Source organism: Mauremys mutica, chromosome 4, assembly GCF_020497125.1.
Source record: "Mauremys mutica isolate MM-2020 ecotype Southern chromosome 4, ASM2049712v1, whole genome shotgun sequence".
NCBI lineage: Eukaryota > Metazoa > Chordata > Testudines > Geoemydidae > Mauremys > Mauremys mutica.
In genome coordinates, this window is record NC_059075.1 from 162,478,395 (window position 1) to 162,497,352 (window position 18,958).

General features: G+C 55.3%; 1 protein-coding gene across 1 annotated transcript in view; it reads right to left on the reverse strand.

Annotated features, from left to right (window-relative positions):
• The window catches only part of LOC123368862 (glycine N-acyltransferase-like protein 3), a 15,263-nt gene extending 11,707 nt beyond the window's left edge, over window positions 1-3,556 (reverse strand). Inside the window, exon 1 of the mRNA XM_045014042.1 lies at window positions 3,479-3,556. Coding sequence (XP_044869977.1) covers window positions 3,479-3,556 — 78 coding nt within the window. The remainder of the gene's footprint in view (window positions 1-3,478) is intronic.
• Window positions 3,557-18,958: the final 15,402 nt, after the last annotated feature.

Consider the following 18,958-nt stretch of genomic DNA (forward strand, 5'->3'; position numbering starts at 1 on the left):
TTGGCGGCGATACAAGGACTGAGATGCTTAAGGAAACTGTTGTTCTTCTTCGAGTGATTGCTCCTATGCATTCCAGTCAGGTGTGCGCACCGCGCGTACACGGCTCTTCGGAACATTTTTACCCTAGCAACTCCGGCGGGCCGGCTGGCGCCCCCCGGAGTGGCGCCGCTATGGCGCCTGTTATATACCCCAGCCGGCCCGTCCGCTCCTCAGTTCCTTCTTACCGCCCGTGACGGCCAGTTGGAACTGTGGAGTGCTCTCTGTCCTCCACAACCCTAGCTCTCGCTACTTTTTCTGTACATAGTTGTTTCATTACTTAGTGTAGATAGTTCGTTCAGTTAGTTAGATAGTTTTAGGATAAGGATAAGGGGGATTTTCCCCCCTTTTCCTCTACCGGTGCGGGCTCATGCCCAAGGCACCGGGCTTTAAGCCCTGCGCATCTTGCCAGCGGCATATGCCGGTCGGGGATCCGCACGACTCGTGTCTCCGTTGCCTCGGGGAGAGTCACAGGACAGATAAGTGCCCTATCTGTTCGGCATTGAAGCCCCGGACGCGCAAGGAGCGGGACATTCGCCTGAAGCAGCTCCTGATGGAGGCATCGCTCTAGGCCCCGGCACCGACCACGCCGGCACCGAGGGCTTCATCGGCGCGTAGCGCACCGCCGGTCCAGATCCCGGTCGAGCTCCCGGCACCGGTCGAGCTCCCGGCACCGCGGCGGACGTTGGTCTCGGTCACCATCCCGGTACCGTGATGACCGGCACCGATCCTCGGCACCGTCCGGGGACAGGCTGCCACTTTCGACGGCGCAGTCCATCAGCGCCTCTGCACCCCCATGGCCTTCTCGCCCCACGTCGGTCGCTTCCGGGGCAGACAGCAACGGGCACCTTCCGCCTGCTCCGCATGGTCAACCTCAGGGTGCACAGCAGTGGGGCTTCTGGGTCCCCTGGGCCCAATACGAGACTCAGGGGGTGCCTTTCCCTCCAAGGGCCCCTGCCTCCGAGCGCAGGGTACCAGAGACCACCGTAAGTAGACCGCCCCCTTCGCCACCGGCTTCGGTTTCAATACCGCCCGACCCCCAGAGGCATCCTCAGCCCGAGCCAGCCGACCAACCGTTAGAAGATCCATCTACGGAGGCTGTAGTCCAGGGCTTATCCTCGTCGTCGTCAGCTGACGAGGCGGTGGCCGGAGCATCTGCCACAGATCCTCCACCAATAGACTTGAGGGCCCACCAAGACCTGCTTCGCCGCGTGGCAAAGGCCATCGATCTCCCCGTGGCGGAGGTCCAGGAGGACGAGGACCCAGTGACGAACGTCATTGGAGCGGAGGCTCCAGTACGGGTGGCCTTACCGTTCATCCGTACGATCCAAAAGAACGCCACGACAATCTGGCAGTCACCGGCGTCCGTCCCTCCTACTGCCCGCGGGGTCGAGCGAAAGTACTCCGTCCCCCCCACGGGATATGAGTATCTGTATACTCACCCGGCCCCAGACTCGTTGGTCGTACAGTTGGTCAACGACAGGGAGAGGCATGGTCAGCCCGCCCCAGCGCTGAAGTCTAAGGAGGCGAGGCGGATGGATCTGTTGGGCCGCAAGGTCTACTCTGCTGGCGGTCTGCAACTTCGGATCGCCAATCAGATGGCTCTCCTCGCCAGGTACGCCTATGACATCATGGTGTCCCTGGCGAAGTTTACAGAACTGCTCCCAACAGCCTCCCGCCAGGAGTTCTCGGTGCTGTTGGACGAAGGGAAAAAATCTTCCAGGTCCTCCATCCAGACCGCTCTTGACTCCGCGGACTCGGGAGCAAGGACCTTGGCTTCAGAAGTGACTATGAGGCGCATCTCCTGGCTGCAGTCCTCCACCCTACCACCGGAGGTGCAGTACACGCTGCAGGACCTGCCTTTTGATACTCAGGGTCTGTTCTCGGAAAAAACTGATTCCCGGATCCAGACCCTGAAGGACGGTCGCATAGCCATCCGCACTCTCGGGATGCATACACCGGCAACACAGCGCAGGTCCTTCAGGCAGCAACCCTCCCGGCCTTTCACTCAGCCACGGTACCGTCCCTACAACAGCAGGCGGCCCGGCCAAAATCGCCGTCGACCATCCGGCAACAGACGCAACCAGGCCCAGGCCCAGGCCCCTTCCAAGGCCCCTCCAGGGTCCAAACAGGCCTTTTGATGGGACGCCCGAGGACAGCCCATCACTCTTCCTACCGGATCCTACCCTTTTGTTTTACAACCGCCTTTCCCATTTCTTTTCGGCGTGGTCCCAAATAACAACGGACAACTGGGTGCTTCAAACAGTCCAGTCGGGATACCGCCTTCAGTTTGTTTCGCCTCCCCCTTCCCACCCACCCTCCCTGTCCCTCTCACGAGCAACTCCTCTTACAAGAGGTCCAGACTCTGTTGAGCGTGGGTGCCATAGAGGCAGTGCCTCAAGACAGGCGGGGCAGGGGATTCTATTCCCGATATTTTCTCATCCCCAAAGCGAAAGGAGGGCTACGTCCTATCCTGGACCTTCGAGAGCTGAACAAGTATCTGCTCAAGCCCAAGTTTCGCATGGTCACCCTGGGGACCATCATTCCCTCACTGGATCCGGGAGACTGGTTTGCCGCCCTCGACATGAAGGACGCGTACTTCCATGTCACGATCTACCCTCCCCATCGACGCTACCTAGGTTTTGTGGTCAACAACGCACACTACCAGTTCGCAGTGTTACCATTCGGCGTATCCACCGCACCGAGGGTGTTTACCAAGTGCATGGCCGTGGTTGCCGCAGCCCTCCGCCGTCGTCATATACACGTCTACCCGTATCTCGACGACTGGCTGGTTCGCGGAACGTCTCGGCGGCTGGTAATGGACCAGATGACAGAAATCCTGTCTCTATTTCAACGGCTCGGTCTTCTCATCAATGCCGAGAAGTCACAGATGGAGGGGGGAGCGGGGCTGGGGGAAGAGAAGGACTTTTATTCATAAAAGTGACAGACCCTCCAACACAAAGTCTCTGCCAACACCCACCGCAGGGGCCCGGTCCAAGCCTCCTGCGGGCGTCTGGCTCGGCTGCATTCGCTGCAGGGAGCCACGGAGAGAGATGGGAGGGCTGGTGTCAAAGGCCCAGTGGTGGAGGTCATGGGCCTGCCCCTGTGAGCTGTGTGCAGCCTCGGGCCCCGGCCCACTCCAGGGGTCGCTCCCAGGGGCCTGGTGACAGGCTGGGGTACAGCACATCCCCTGTGGATCTATGAGAGCCTGCCCAGCCCCTGAACTGCTGCCCCCCGACCTGGAGAAAGGGTCTGCCCCCCAAACTGCTACCCCCCAACCAGGTGGAGGGGCCAGCCCTCCATGTACCCCCGACCCAGGGGATTGCACCCCAGCCCAATCTGTGCCCCATCACCCAGGGGACTCCGAGGGACTTTCCCCTGCTCTCTGCCCAGCCTGAGGGTGGGAGGGTTCGGCCCTGTGGGTCGGGCGAGTCCTGGTCACCGGCAGCGTGTCAGGCAGGCCCCGCCGTAGCATCCCCTCCAGGATCCGCAGCTTGGAGGGACAGCTCAGGATCAGCATCGCTGGCCGGGATGGGCCTTCACAGCTTCCAGCAGGACAGTGCGAGGGACACCTGGGGGGCAGGAGACCCATCAGTTCCCTGTGACTGTCTCCTCCCAACCCCAGAGACCAGCTGCCAGCTCCCAGCCCTACCAAAATAGCAAACACTGTGTAGACCCCACAACAGCTCACCAGTCTGTGCGCAGCCCCCTGTGTGTTCACCAGAGACCTTACACTACCTAACCAGTCTGTGCGGAGCGCCTGTGCTTACCAGAGACCCTACAATAACTTAACAGTCTATGCACAGCCCCGTGTGTTCACCAGAGACCTTATACTACCTAACCAGTGTGTGCGCAGCCCCTGTGCTCACCAGAGACCCCACAATAAGAAGGCTGCTCTAAGGCCATGTGATGCCAGGGCTGCCCGTACAGGGCTACGGTCCCACTCACCTGGGGTGACTCCGTGCCAGGAGAAGGAGCAGTTCCTGGGTGTCTGTGGAGCTGTGAGGTTCCTGCCTCTCTCTCTCCTTCAGGGGCTGCTCCAGCCTCTTATACACGAGCGAATGAACCATTAACAGAGTCTGCCAGTCCTGGAAACCCAGAGGCGGTGACATCCCTGCAGCTGCAGGGCACAGTTTGATTGGGATTTTGCTCTGGGCAGAGGTGGAGGGGCCTCCGGGGAAAGGAGGCCAGAGCGACAATGCAAGTTCCCATGGTTTATGTATTTCAGGGAAGCTGAGAAAAGTCCCCACCTCGTGAACAAAGGACCGAGAGGGGGAAGGTAGGGGACAGAATGTACCCTTGTGTTCACACCGTACCCACTGTTTGTAATAATCTTTGTACAACCTTGCAAGGTATTATTTGTAAATGTATAATTTGCCGGTCAGTACTGCCCTGATAAAATGTGTGTGACAACAATGTACGTGTAATGATAATACTCCCCTTTATGGTGTTAACACGTGCTCTAACCTGAGGTTGGCAAACAGGCCTGTCTCAACAAAGGAATGGGGACATTAAAGCAACAAACAGAGTCATCAAGCAGGAAGGGAAACAAAAGAAACTCCAACAGGGGAGGAAAAAGCACCAGGGAGTATCGTTCCCTACAGACTCTCTCTCCTGAATCTCAGCTGCAATTGTTTTCCAAGTGTTTCTGCCCTCTGTGGAGAAAGAAATGGTTCAGGACTATTCAGAAAAGCTGATTGAGCACCGTGACGATGCGGTTCTGGCGGGAACCAACTGACAGTGCCAATTCAGGACAAATCACTTAAACCAGGGCAGTTACAGCCCAAGGCTGGGGTGTTTCCACCTCTAAGGCAAACCAAACCAGCCAGACAAAGAGGACTTTGGTCTCACCCCACTGGCTAACCACAAGTCACACAAGCAATTCCCTTAGACACTCCAGTTTCCCAGTATCACAACCAGTGCCACTCGTCCTTGGGATGAATGGTTATGAAAACCAACACTCCAATAAAGGAAAAAAGGTTCTCTCGATCCCAAAGAATCAAGCCCCAGACCCAGGTCAATATACAAATCAGATCTTACCCACAAATCACACTCTTGCCAGTCCTTTAGAATCTAAAATCTAAAGGTTTATTCATAAAAGGAAAAAGATAGAGACGAGAGCTAGAATTGGTGAAATGGAATCAATTACATACAGTAATGGCAAAGTTCATAGTTCAGCCTTGTAGCAGTGATGGAGTAAACTGCAGGTTCAAATCAAGATTGAAGACCAGATGGAGATGAGATATCAGTTTTTTCCAGGTGTAAGAACACTTCTTTGTTCTTACAGTGGAAAATTACAGCAAAATGGAGTCTGGAGTCACCTGGGCAAGTTCCTGCATACTTTGCTGAGTTACAGGGCGTATCTGCCTTCTCTCAATGGGTCAATTGTGTAGCTGATGGTCCTTAATGGGCCATCAGGCAGGCTACGCAGAGCTAACACCAACCTGTCTGGGACATCACCCAGAAGCACAGCATAAGTTTGAAGTACAGACAGTATAGAGCCAATATTTATAACTTCAACTAAAAAGTGATACATTCATACAGACAGCATAATCATAACCAGCAACCCATAACCTGGTCTTAGGCACCTTATGTGACCCCCTTTATATAAGATTTGGTGCCACTGCAGGACTTTGGTTGCAACCATGTTCTATACGGTCCCAGATTATATCAATAACATCACAAGCACTAGTCCATGGGGGCGGATGCACTGCAGCTGAGGTTGCTAAAGGAGTTGGGAGATGTGATTGCAGAGCCACTGGTCATTATCTTTAAAAACTCATGGCGATCGGGGGAGGTCTCGGATCACTGGAAAAAGCCTAATGTAGTGCTCATCTTTCAAAAAGGGAAGAAAGAGGATTCAGGGAATTACAGGCCATCAGCCTTACCTCAGTCCCTGGAAAAATCATGGAGCAGGTCCTTAAGGAATTAATTTTGAAGCACTTGGAGGAGAAGAAAGTGATCAGGAACAGTCAGCATGGATTCACCAAGGGTAAATCATTCCTGACTAACCTAATTGCCTTCTATGATGAGATAACCAGCTCTGTGCATGAGGGGAAAGCAATGGACAGTCTCCCACAGTATTCTTGCCTTCAAGTTAAAGAAGTATAGGCTGGATGAATGGACTATAAGGTGGATAGAAATCTGATTAGATCATCAGGCTCAATGGGTAGTGATCAATGGCTCCATGTCTAGATGACCGTATGAAGCGGAGTGCCCCAAGGGTTGGTCCTAGGGCCAGTTTTGTTCAATATCTTCATTAATGATCTGGAGGATGGCGTGGATTGTACTCTCAGCAAGTTTGCAGATGACACTAAAATGGGAGGAGTGGTAAATACGCTAGAGGGTAGGGATAGGATACAGAAGGACCTAGACAAATTAGAGGATTGGACCAAAAGAAATCTGATGAGGTTTAAGAAGGACAAGTGCAGAGTCCTGCACTTAGGATGGAAGAATCCCATGCACTGCTACAGACTAGGGACCGAGTGGCGAGGCAGCAGTTCTGCAGAAAAGGACCTAGGGGTTACAGTGGATGGGAAGCTGGATATGAGTTGACAGTGTGCCCTTGTTTCCAAGAAGGCTAACGGCATTTTGGGCTGTATAAGTAGGAGCGTGGCCAGTATATTGAGGGACATGATCGTTGCTGTAGGAAGCAGGTGAGGCAGATTGGTAAACATAGTATGAAGGGGCTATTCAAGTAATTGGAGCACTTAACTAACAATGGACTTTGAGAGACGCCAATCCCCATCTGACCTTTCCTGGGAATGTTCAAACTAACATGTAAACAATGGCTTCGGCCTGCAAAAAGCTGAATCGTTCATAGACAGGTGACTTGCCCAGGTGGCTAGAGACCCCATTGTGTGGCTGTGATGTGGCACAAGAGAAAGACTATATAAGGCACTGGAAGCTGCTGAATTTTGTCTTCAGCTGGCTGAAGAGGTAGCCTCTCCATCCCAAAGAGATGCTTGAAAGAAACTGGAAAAAACGACAGTAACTATGGGGGTGTGAGTGATTGTTGGACCCAGACTAGGAAGGAGTCTAGTCTGTCAAAGAAGCTTATTGGAACATCTCTGAGGGTGAGATTTACCTGCATTTAGTTTCCTACTGCATTAGGCTTAGATCTGTGTGTTTTGTTTTATTTTGCTTGGTAACTTACTTTGTTCTGTCTGTTATTGCTTGGAACCACTTAAATCCCACTTTTTATATGTAATAAAATCACTTTTTACTTATTAAGTAACCCAGAGCAAGTAATTAATTCCTGGGGGAGCAAACAGCTCTGCAGATCTCTCTATCAGTATTATAGGGGGCAGACAATTTATGAGTTTACCCTGTATAAACTTTATACAGAGTAAAACGGATTCATTTGGGGTTTGGATCCCACTGGGAACTTGATGTCTGGGTGCTAGAGACAGGAACACTTCTTAAGCTGTTTTCAGTTAAGTCTGCAGCTTTGGGGCACGTGGTTCAAACCTGGGGGTTTGTGTTGAAGCAGACTGGCATGTCTGGCTCAACAAGACAGGATACTGGAGACCCAAGCTGGCAGGGCAAACGGGCTCAGAGGTAGTCTCAGCACATCAGGTGGCAGCCCCAAGGAGGTCTCTGTGACCGAAACAGTCACAGTTCATCTAGGATTGCCAACCCTCCAGGAATTAAAGATTAATCTGTTATGTAACGTGATGAAACTTCCAGGAATACGTCCAACCAAACCTGGCAACCCTAGGCACAGCTCTGTAAGAATGTGCGAGTTTCTAGCCCAAGTTTAATGTTAAATGCTTGTTTCAGTGTTGTTTGTGCTCCCAATCTCCCTTTTGAATTCAAAGTGGTGCCTGCAACCTGCCACTACTGGCTACATGCAGCTGCCTTTGGCTTGCAATACATTCTGCTTTGGGTAATAAATTGGAAATCCCTCCCATTCCTAGATTAATAACAGACGTGCCACCAGACACTGACCAGGCTCAGGGGCAACCTGTGTCTCTTGTGTTTCTGATGCTGCTTCCGCAGCGGGCAACCCCTCTGGGGGGCATCAGAAAGCCCCTCCGAGTAGGGACCCAGGATGTGCTGCAGCTGCTCCAGCAGCAAAGCCGCCTTGGAGACCACAGTGAGCCCGAGAATCACTTTGGCTGCCTCATCCAGTGCTTGCTGGCTCCCCGCTGGCCCTGTGCTGCGTTCAGGGGTGAGAAGGTGACTGTGCAGGCTGGTGTGGCTGTTGTGAAGTGCTGGGGTTGCAGCACAGGACCCAGCACCTGGTCAAACTCCTTGTAAAAAGGAGCAAGTTCCCAGAGGGGCGGTTCCCATCCCTGGCGTTCTGGATCTGCTCCCTGTGCTGATCACCGGTCTCCACTTGGCCCAGACAGTAAACAAAGTGCTGCCTCCAGGGATGTTCAGTATTTTCAAGATTGATTGAGTTAGCTCTGAGACCCACCTCGCCTCAAATGACACGTCTCCCTTCAACAGTTGTGCAACCCAATCTTCTACATAGCTTGTAAACTGTTTCCCGTACAAACATCTTGCAGTAACCATGATGGTCAGCTGGCTTGACAGCTAGTTCTTAGCTCTTGGCGGACCATTGTGACACACTGTACCCCCATGTTCACCACTTTTACAAAACTATGATAAATTTTGTACAAAGTTTGCCTTGTGAGGTATCAGGTAAACTCATAATTTGCTGATAATTATTGTCACAGTAAAATATGTGTGGCAACATTGTAGGTAAAGTTATAAGATTCTGCTGTATGATGTTTGTGATGTTATCTGATTGAAACATGACCATATAGATCATTGTTGCAACCACTGTTATATATTTGCAACAAATCTTGTATAAAATGTGGCATGTAAGATGTCTATGAAAAGGTTATGATTTGCTGAATCTGATTATGCTATCTGTATGCACGTATCATTTTTGTATTTGAAGTTATGAGTATTGGCTCTATACCAGGATTTCAACTGTTTGCTCCTGGGATAACACCCACAAGGTGTTTAGCCGGCACATCTTGGAGGGACTATTCAAATTAAGGTTTCAGAGTAGCAGCCGTGTTAGTCTGTATCCACAAAAAGAACAGGAGTACTTGTGGCACCTTAGAGATGAACAAATTTATCTGAGGATAAGCTTTCGTGGGCTACAGCTCACTTCATCAGATGCATAGAATGGAACATATAGTAAGAAGATATTTATACATACAGAGAACATGAAAAAGTGGAAGTAGCCACACCAACTGTAAGAGGCCAATTAGTTAAGATGAGCTATTATCAGCAGGAGATAACCAAGTAGTGATAATCAAGATGGTCCTTTTTAGACAGTTGACAAGAAGGTGTGGGGAAGGTGTGGGGATACTTAACATGGGGAAATAGATTCAATATGTGTAATGACCCATATTAAGTGGCTCATCAAGAAACACTTAACCGACAGTGGACCATGGGAGACCATGTACACTGAATGGACTGTCCTGCAAACGTGCTGTCTGGGATATAGGTAATGATTTCCTGCTGTGACTAAGCAAAGTTATGCCTGGACATGTGACTTGCCCATGTCATTCCATACCCCATCTTTTACCTGTAATTTTCTACTAGCTGTGCTGAGGGCTTTGTTTGAAACAATGGGTTTCCCTCCACATGGCAGAACCAAAAAAAAGGCCCTGGAAACACCTCCATTCTGCCTCTTTCCAGCTTAAACTTCTGGACTAAGGACTTATACTAATGGAAGCATTCTAACCAAGGGACTGAGGTTCTTCCAGTGATTTCGAAGCAACCAGAGACTTATCAAGCCAGCAGTTTATTCCATCACTGTTACAAGCCTGATCCAAGAACTTTGCAGTTATTGTATGTATTTGATTCCTTTAACCAATTTTAAACATTCACCTTTCTTTCTTTCTTTCTTTCTTTCTTTCTTCTTTCTTTCTTTCTTTCTTTCTTTCTTTCTTTCTTTCTTTGAATAAAACTTTAGATTTCAGATACTAAAGGGTTGGCAACAGTGTGATTTTTGGGTGAGATCTGAGTTGTATATTGACCTGGGCATGTGGCTGGTCCTTTGGATCAGAAGAACCTGGTCTTTGGTTAAATTGGTTTTAAAGAACCACTCATCTATAAGTCTAGTGGTTTTGGCGGCGATACAAGGACTGAGATGCTTAAGGAAACTGTTGTTCTTCTTCGAGTGATTGCTCCTATGCATTCCAGTCAGGTGTGCGCACCGCGCGTGCACGGCTCTTCGGAACATTTTTACCCTAGCAACTCCGGCGGGCCGGCTGGCGCCCCCTGGAGTGGCGCCGCTATGGCGCCTGTTATATACCCCAGCCGGCCCGTCCGCTCCTCAGTTCCTTCTTACCGCCCGTGACGGCCAGCTGGAATTGTGGAGTGCTCTCTGTCCTCCACAATCCTAGCTCTCGCTACTTTTTTCTGTACATAGTTGTTTCATTACTTAGTGTAGATAGTTCGTTCAGTTAGTTAGATAGTTTTAGGATAAGGATAAGGGGGATTTCCCCCCCTTTTCCTCTACCGGTGCGGGCTCATGCCCAAGGCACCGGGCTTTAAGCCCTGCGCATCTTGCCAGCGGCATATGCCGGTCGGGGATCCGCACGACTCCTGTCTCCGTTGCCTCGGGGAGAGTCACAGGACAGATAAGTGCCCTATCTGTTCGGCATTTAAGCCCCGGACACGTAAGGAGCGGGACATTCGCCTGAAGCAGCTCCTGATGGAGGCATCGCTCTAGCCCCCGGCACCGACCACGCCGGCACCGAGGGCTTCATCGGCGCGTAGCGCACTGGCGGCCCCGAGTCGCTCCGGCACCGAGGCTCCTCCACTTCAGCCAGCGGCACCAGCGACCCGGCACCGCTCCCTCTCGCCATCCAGGAAGCGTAAGCCGGCGAAAACAGCTGCAAAGACCCATGCTGAGGGTCCTATCGCCCAGCCACCTCCACCGCCTCTGGTACCGGCTGTGGCCGTGCACAGGCCGTGCACCGTGCCGTTGACTCCGGCGCCGCAAGGGCCATCGAGTCCGGCACCGCCATGCTCCCCGGCGCCGACCGCGGTTGAGCTGCAGCTGCCATCCACGCCTGAGACCTTCTCAACGGCGCGGGAGCTCATAGAGCTCACAGAGGCACCGAGCCTCCGGCCCCCGGCACCGCCGGTGCGGGCTGTTGTATCGGCGGGAAAGCCGGCAATGATTCGGCCCCCTTCTCCGGACGGACGGCACAGACGGCGCTCCCGGTCTCGTTCCCGGTCCCGACGAAGGTCACCATCCCGCCGCTCAAGATCCCGGCACCGCTCAGCATCGCGGTACCGGTCGCCGTCTCGACGCCGGTCGCAGTCCCGGTACCGTTCAACATCGTGGTACCGGTCGCACTTCCGGTGTCGCTCCAGGTCCCGATCGCCTTCGCGTCGGCACCGACGGAGGTCCGCTTCCCGGTACCATTCCCGGCACCGTGACTCTCGCAGCCGCTCCCGGCACCGCCGGTCCAGATCCCGGTCGAGCTCCCGGCACCGGTCGAGCTCCTGGCACCGCGGCGGACGTTGGTCTCGGTCACCATCCCGGTACCGTGATGACCGGCACCGATCCTCGGCACCGTCCGGGGACAGGCTGCCACTTTCGACGGCGCAGTCCATCAGCGCCTCTGCAACCTCATGGCCATCTCGCCCCGCGTCGGTCGCTTCCGGGGCAGACAGCAACGGGCACCTTCCACCTGCTCCGCATGGTCAAGCTCAGGGTGCACAGCAGTGGGGCTTCTGGGTCCCCTGGGCCCATTATGAGACTCAGGGGGTGCCTTTCCCTCCACGGGCCCCTGCCTCCGAGCGCAGGGTACCAGAGACCACCGTAAGTAGACCGCCCCCTTCGCCACCGGCTTCGGTTTCAATACCGCCTGACCCCCAGAGGCATCCTCAGCCCGAGCCAGCCGACCAACCGTTAGAAGATCCATCTACGGAGGCTGTAGTCCAGGGCTTATCCTCGTCATCGTCAGCTGACGAGGCGGTGGCCGGAGCATCTGCCACAGATCCTCCACCAATAGTCTTGAGGGCCCACCAAGACCTGCTTCGCCACGTGGCAAAGGCCATCGATCTCCCCGTGCCGGAGGTCCAGGAGGACGAGGACCCAGTGACGAACGTCATTGGAGCGGAGGCTCCAGTACGGGTGGCCTTACCGTTCATCCGTACGATCCAAAAGAACGCCATGACAATCTGGCAGTCACCGGCGTCCGTCCCTCCTACTGCCCGCGGGGTCGAGCGAAAGTACTCCGTCCCCCCCACGGGATATGAGTATCTGTATACTCACCCGGCCCCAGACTCGTTGGTCGTACAGTCGGTCAACGACAGGGAGAGGCATGGTCAGCCCGCCCCAGCGCCGAAGTCTAAGGAGGCGAGGCGGATGGATCTGTTGGGCCGCAAGGTCTACTCTGCTGGCGGTCTGCAACTTCGGATCGCCAATCAGATGGCTCTCCTCGCCAGGTACGCCTATGACACCATGGTGTCCCTGACGAAGTTTACAGAACTGCTCCCAACAGCCTCCCGCCAGGAGTTCTCGGCGCTGTTGGACGAAGGGAAAAAATCTTCCAGGTCCTCCATCCAGACCGCTCTTGACTCCGCGGACTCGGGAGCAAGGACCTTGGCCTCAGAAGTGACTATGAGGCGCATCTCCTGGCTGCAGTCCTCCACCCTACCACCAGAGGTGCAGTACACGCTGCAGGACCTGCCTTTTGATACTCAGGGTCTGTTCTCGGAAAAAACTGATTCCCGGATCCAGACCCTGAAGGACGGTCGCATAGCCATCCGCACTCTCGGGATGCATACACCGGCAACACAGCGCAGGTCCTTCAGGCAGCAACCCTCCCGGCCTTTCACTCAGCCACGGTACCGTCCCTACAACAGCAGGCGGCCCGGCCAAAATCGCCGTCGACCATCCTGCAACAGACGCAACCAGGCCCAGGCCCCTTCCAAGGCCCCTCCAGGGTCCAAACAGGCCTTTTGATGGGACGCCCGAGGACGGCCCATCACTCTCCCTACCGGATCCTACCCTTTTGTTTTACAACCGCCTTTCCCATTTCTTTTCGGCGTGGTCCCAAATAACAACGGACAACTGGGTGCTTCAAACAGTCCAGTGGGGATACCGCCTTCAGTTTGTTTCGCCCCCCCCTTCCCACCCACCCTCCCTGTCCCTCTTCAGGGACCCCTCTCACGAGCAACTCCTCTTACAAGAGGTCCAGACTCTGTTGAGCGTGGGTGCCATAGAAGCAGTGCCTCAAGACAGGCGGGGCAGGGGATTCTATTCCCGATATTTTCTCATCCCCAAAGCGAAAGGAGGGCTACGTCCTATCCTGGACCTTCGAGAGCTGAACAAGTATCTGCTCAAGCCCAAGTTTCGCATGGTCACCCTGGGGACCATCATTCCCTCACTGGATCCGGGAGACTGGTTTGCCGCCCTCGACATGAAGGACGCGTACTTCCATGTCACGATCTACCCTCCCCATCGACGCTACCTACGTTTCGTGGTCAACAACGCACACTACCAGTTTGCAGTGTTACCATTCGGCCTATCCACCGCACCGAGGGTGTTTACCAAGTGCATGGCAGTGGTTGCCACAGCCCTCCACCGTCGTCATATACACGTCTACCCGTATCTCGACGACTGGCTGGTTCGCGGAACGTCTCGGCGGCTGGTAATGGACCAGATGACAGAAATCCTGTCTCTATTTCAATGGCTCGGTCTTCTCATCAATGCCAAGAAGTCCTCCTTAATTCCGTCGCAGCGGGTGGAGTTCATTGGAGCGGTTCTCGACTCCAAGTTGGCCAGGGCCTGCCTACCGCGATCTCGGCACCAGACACTGGTCTCCGTCATTCGAGACCTCGTCACCTTTCCTACCACGATGGTGTGATCCTGCCTCCGCCTCCTGGGCCACATGGCATCCTGTACGTATGTCACCGCGTACGCGCGGCTCCACCTTCGCCCGTTCCAGTCCTGGCTAGCGTCGGTGTACCTCCCGCATCGAGACCCTGTCGACATGGTGGTCATGGTCACCAAGCCAACCCTCGAGTCTCTCAGCTGGTGGCTAGACCCAGGCGTCGTGTGTGCGGGAGTCCCGTTTCACCCTCCTCGCCCATCCGCCACTCTGACCACGGATGCCTCAGCGCTCGGCTGGGGGGCTCACCTGGGCTACCTTCACACCCAAGGTCTTTGGTCACCCCAAGAGCTCGCTCTGCACATCAACATCCGCGAGCTGCGAGCGATCCGTTTGGCGTGTCACACCTTCCGCACCCGCCTGCAAGGCCGCTGCGTGACAGTGTTCACGGACAACACGACAGCGATGTTCTACGTGAACAAGCAGGGCGGAGCCCGCTCCTCCCTCCTCTGCAAGGAAGCGCTGCTCCTGTGGGACTTCTGCATGACCCACTCGATTCACCTGGAAGCGTCCTTTCTTCCGGGAGTGCAGAACACGCTGGCCGACCATCTCAGCAGGTCGTTCCTCTCCCATGAGTGGTCCCTCCGTCCAGATGTCGTGCATACAATCTTCCGGAGGTGGGGGTTTCCCCAAATAGATCTATAATAATAGATCAAAGAGAACAGGAAGTGCCACCTGTTTTGCTCGTTCCGAGGTCACTCGCCGGGCTCCCTGTCGGACGCCTTCCTTTACTCCTGGAAGGATCACCTCCTCTACGCCTTCCCTCCGTTCCCGCTCGTGCACTGAGTGCTACAGAAGCTTCGGAGGAACAGAGCCCACGTCATACTCGTAGCTCCGGCCTGGCCGAGGCAGCACTGGTACACCCTGCTGCTCGAGCTCTCCGTTCGGGATCCCATCCCCCTTCCGTTATGGCCGGACCTCATCACGCAGGACTTCGGCAGACTCCACCATCCGAACCTGCGGTCCCTCCATCTTACAGCTTGGTACCTGCGTGGTTGACCCACGCAGAGAGGGACTGTTTGGCGGCAGTACAGCAAGTCCTGCTAGAGAGCAGAAAGCCTTCCACTCGCTCCACCTACTTTGCGAAATGGAAGCGGTTCGTGCTCTGGTGTGATCAACGAGGACTCAATCCATTCGTAGTCCCTGTCCCTACCATCCTGGACTACCTCTGGTACCTTAAGGAGCAAGGTCTTGCGGCCTCCTCCTTGAGGGTACACCTGGCAGCAGTGTCCGCCTTTCGTCCATCTATGGGAGGTCAGTCCATCTTCTCCAACCAGATGGTTTCCCGCTTCCTTAAAGGCCTGGACCACTTGTACCCGCCGGTGCGGCGTCCTGCCCCGACCTGGGATTTGAACCTCGTTCTGGCCAAGCTTATGGGACCGCCCTTCGAGCCTCTGGCCACGTGCTTTCTGCTCTACCTCTCCTGGAAGACAGCCTTCCTCGTCGCAATTACATCAGCAAGACGAGTTGGTCCACCAACACCGTCTTCCACGGAGACAAGGTGCAGCTTCGACCACACCCGGCCTTCCTCCCTAAGGTGGTGTCGGCGTTCCACCTCAACCAGGAGATCTTCCTCCCGGTCTTCTTCCCGAAGCCGCACGCCTCCCCTCGGGAGCAACAGCTTCACACCCTGGACGTCCGCAGGGCCCTTGCCTTTTACATCGAGCGGACGAAGCCCTTCCGGCGTTCAACCCAGCTGTTTGTAGCAGTCGCCGACCGCATGAAGGGCGAGCCGGTCTCCTCGCAGCGAATTTCCTCCTGGGTAACGGCAAGTATTCGGACGTGCTACGAGCTTGCTCGCGTGCCACCATGCCGCCTCACTGCTCACTCGACAAGAGCGCACGCCTCGTCGGCCGCCTTCCTGGCCCATGTCCCCATCCAGGACATCTGTAGAGCGACTACCTGGTCTTCTGTCCACACCTTCGCCTCCCACTACGCGTTGGTGCAGCAATCAAGAGACGATGCAGCCTTCGGCTCCGCAGTATTACACTCTGCCACGTCTCACTCCGACCCCACCGCCTAGGTAAGGCTTGGGAATCACCTGACTGGAATGCATAGGAGCAATCAGTCGAAGAAGAAAAGACGGTTACTCACCGTAGTAACTGTTGTTCTTCGAGATGTGTTGCTCCTATCCATTCCAGACCCGCCCTCCTTCCCCACTGTCGGAGTAGCCGGCAAGAAGGAACTGAGGAGCGGACGGGCCGGCTGGGGTATATAACAGGTGCCATAGCGGCGCCACTCCAGGGGGTGCCAGCCGGCCCGCCGGAGTTGCTAGGGTAAAAATGTTCCGAAGAGCCGTGCACGCGCGGCGCGCACACCCGACTGGAATGGATAGGAGCAACACATCTCGAAGAACAACAGTTACTATGGTGAGTAACCGTCTTTTCTGACTTCTTGTTAGCCAGTTGGTGAAACAGAAATTTACTTTTGTTGCTGTTTTGGTATCTCCCATGAGAGAATAGCCGCCAGCTTTGGGGCATATCTGCCCTGTTTCTCAGCAGTTAGTCCTGAATTTGGTATTCTCAGTTGTGACCCACGAAGGTTCGGTAACAATGTTACTAAGGCATATTTCAGTGCTGGGGAAGCAACCCAAATCAGTTCCTCAGAGACAAACAGGGACATTGACATGTCAGTCAGGTGCCAACAAAATCAACTGGACTATGTCACTTAGTGAAGCGGCCAGTCTTTGACAGGAAGAAGGATTCTGAGCGAGAAATTTACATCTTGGCAAAGAGACTCGCTGTTTCCTGAACACCAGCTGGAGGGTGATTCTCAAAGAGGAGCTAAAGGTATAAAAATGCAGCGCCTCCCCTCCCATGTCACGCTTGGCAGGAGCGAAATCACAGGTTGCAGCCTCCCAGAATAGACCCGGTCCTGTTCGGGTGTGACAGCCTGTCCCTGCCGCCCTGCAGTACAGCTGGGACTTGGTAGGGTGGTGGAGGGAGATCTGCCCTCCTGAATCAGCCCCCCCGCCCCAGCCTCCCAGAAGTATTGCTGCGGCCCTTGGCCATCTCACTAGGCAGCATCAGCTGTGTCCCCAGGAGAAAGGCTGCTCTCCTGGTGCCCGTCTGCCCCGCTGTAGTGCTGGGGGCAGGGGCAGGAAGCTCTGGCCACGGGGGAATGGACAGGGGGCAGCTGGGGATCCTGGGACCTGACTGAGCTGCCTGGCTCAGGCCCTGTTAACGCTACGTAGCCCAGAAGGGCTCAGACAGGAAGTGTCCCTGGGGAGGCCAGGGAGCAGGGCCGGCTCCAGACCCCAGCGCGCCAAGCGCGCTTGAGGCAGCATTTTGCCGGCAGGGCGGCAGGCGGCTCTGGCGGACCCTCCGCAGGGATGACTGCGGAGGGTCTGCTGGTCCCGCGGCTCGGGTGGACCTCCCGCAGACGTGCCTGCGGATGCTCCACCGGAGCTGCGGGACCAGCGGACCCTCCGCAGGCACGTCTGCAAGAGGTCCCCCGGAGCTGCGGGACCAGCGACCGCCAGCGCACCCCCCGTGGCGTGCCGCCGTGCTTGGGGCGGCGGGATTCCTAGAGCCGCCCCTGCCAGGGAGGGCGCTGGGAAGAGGCTGAGGTGGCCGGCAGGGGGTGACCCAGCTGCTGTCCCCCGGGCGACTGGCTGCTGCAGAGGCCTTGGTGGGGCGCAGCTTGAGCTGCGTTTGCAGGCTCGGAGCAGGGCTGTGTCCGTGCCGGAGCACGGTGGGCCTGTGGCCCAGTCCCCATGCGAGGGGGGGGGCCGGGGTATATGGGACATGGCTCAGTGCTACTTCCTCCCCTCTCTCCTCTCTTGCAGGCTGGCTGGTGGCCTCCCCCACTACGCACCCAACTACTCCTCCTGGGCCAGCTGCTCAAGGAGGTACGTCCCGGCCTCGCCCCAGCCGCATAGCGCAGCGACGCCCTGTGTGGGGCAGCCGTGCCTGGCACTCATCTGGTTGCGGGGGTTATAAAAGTTCTGGGAAGTGCTGGCCCCGCTGTGTGGGTAGGAGGGCTGGTGGCGGGGGGGGAGGGCTTGGCAGACTGGGGCCTGGGTGACAGGCAGAGGGAAGCTGCCCAGGGCAGGGCAGGGCACCCTGACAGCCGTCTCCTCTCCTCTCCGTGCAGGGGAACATGAATCGAGGCAACAGCCTGTTTTTCCGGAAGGTGCCTGCGGGGAAGCTGTACGTGTGGGAGGAGACGCGGTTCCGCTGAGGCCGGAGCTGGGCGAGGGGCCCGGGGCCGGGCCAGAGGCTGGGCCAGATGCACTGAATGATGGGAGAGTGGTGATTTCTAGATGTAAGCAGAGTCAGAATGAGCTCTCCCCTGACATCTGGTGGTGAGTGTGGAAAAGGACTTCAGGGGCTGATCTCGTTTTCATGGGCACACCCACCCTGCCTAGCATGAAGGAACTGCTGGCCCAAATGGCCACTTTAGCTGCTGTGGGATCCCCAGTCTCTTTGTTATTGGTGCAGGAGTAATAAAGGGTTGTTATCCTGATTATGGAATCAAGGACAATAGAACTTTACTTGGCATTTTATGACGGAGGGACTCGCACTCAACTAAGTAGCGCTCGCTAGGCAGGGGACATGGGTTCCAAACAGCAGTGAATGAAGAGAGGGGTGTGGTAGGCCTGTTTGTCTGATAGTATGTGTCTCCTCTTAAGGACTCTGAACACCATTTTCACTCTTTTTTCTCTGTTGTGTAATGACAGAGCTAATTTTGACTCTATTAGGAGTCCTGTTACGTGCTGTAGATTGGAGGTCACTGGTTCCTTGGTCTAAGCATTAGGTCTACTTTGGGCAAGTTGTTCTGAGTGTGGTGGCACTGGGGCTTCGCCTACTAACAGTTGAAATCACTAAAGCGCTAAAGTTACTAAAGAGCTGAAATCACTGAGCACTGTGTTAAGTGAAGATATATTGGTGAGGGGCTAGCAGGGTGGCTGGCGGAGAGGAGCTGCCAGCAGGACGGCTGGTGGAGAGGAGCAGCTGGTGGTGAAGACTGTAGCAGAACCCCATGGAGAGGCGTGGTAATCGGCCGTCGACCCGAGCAGCGGAGCATGTAAGCTGCCCCCC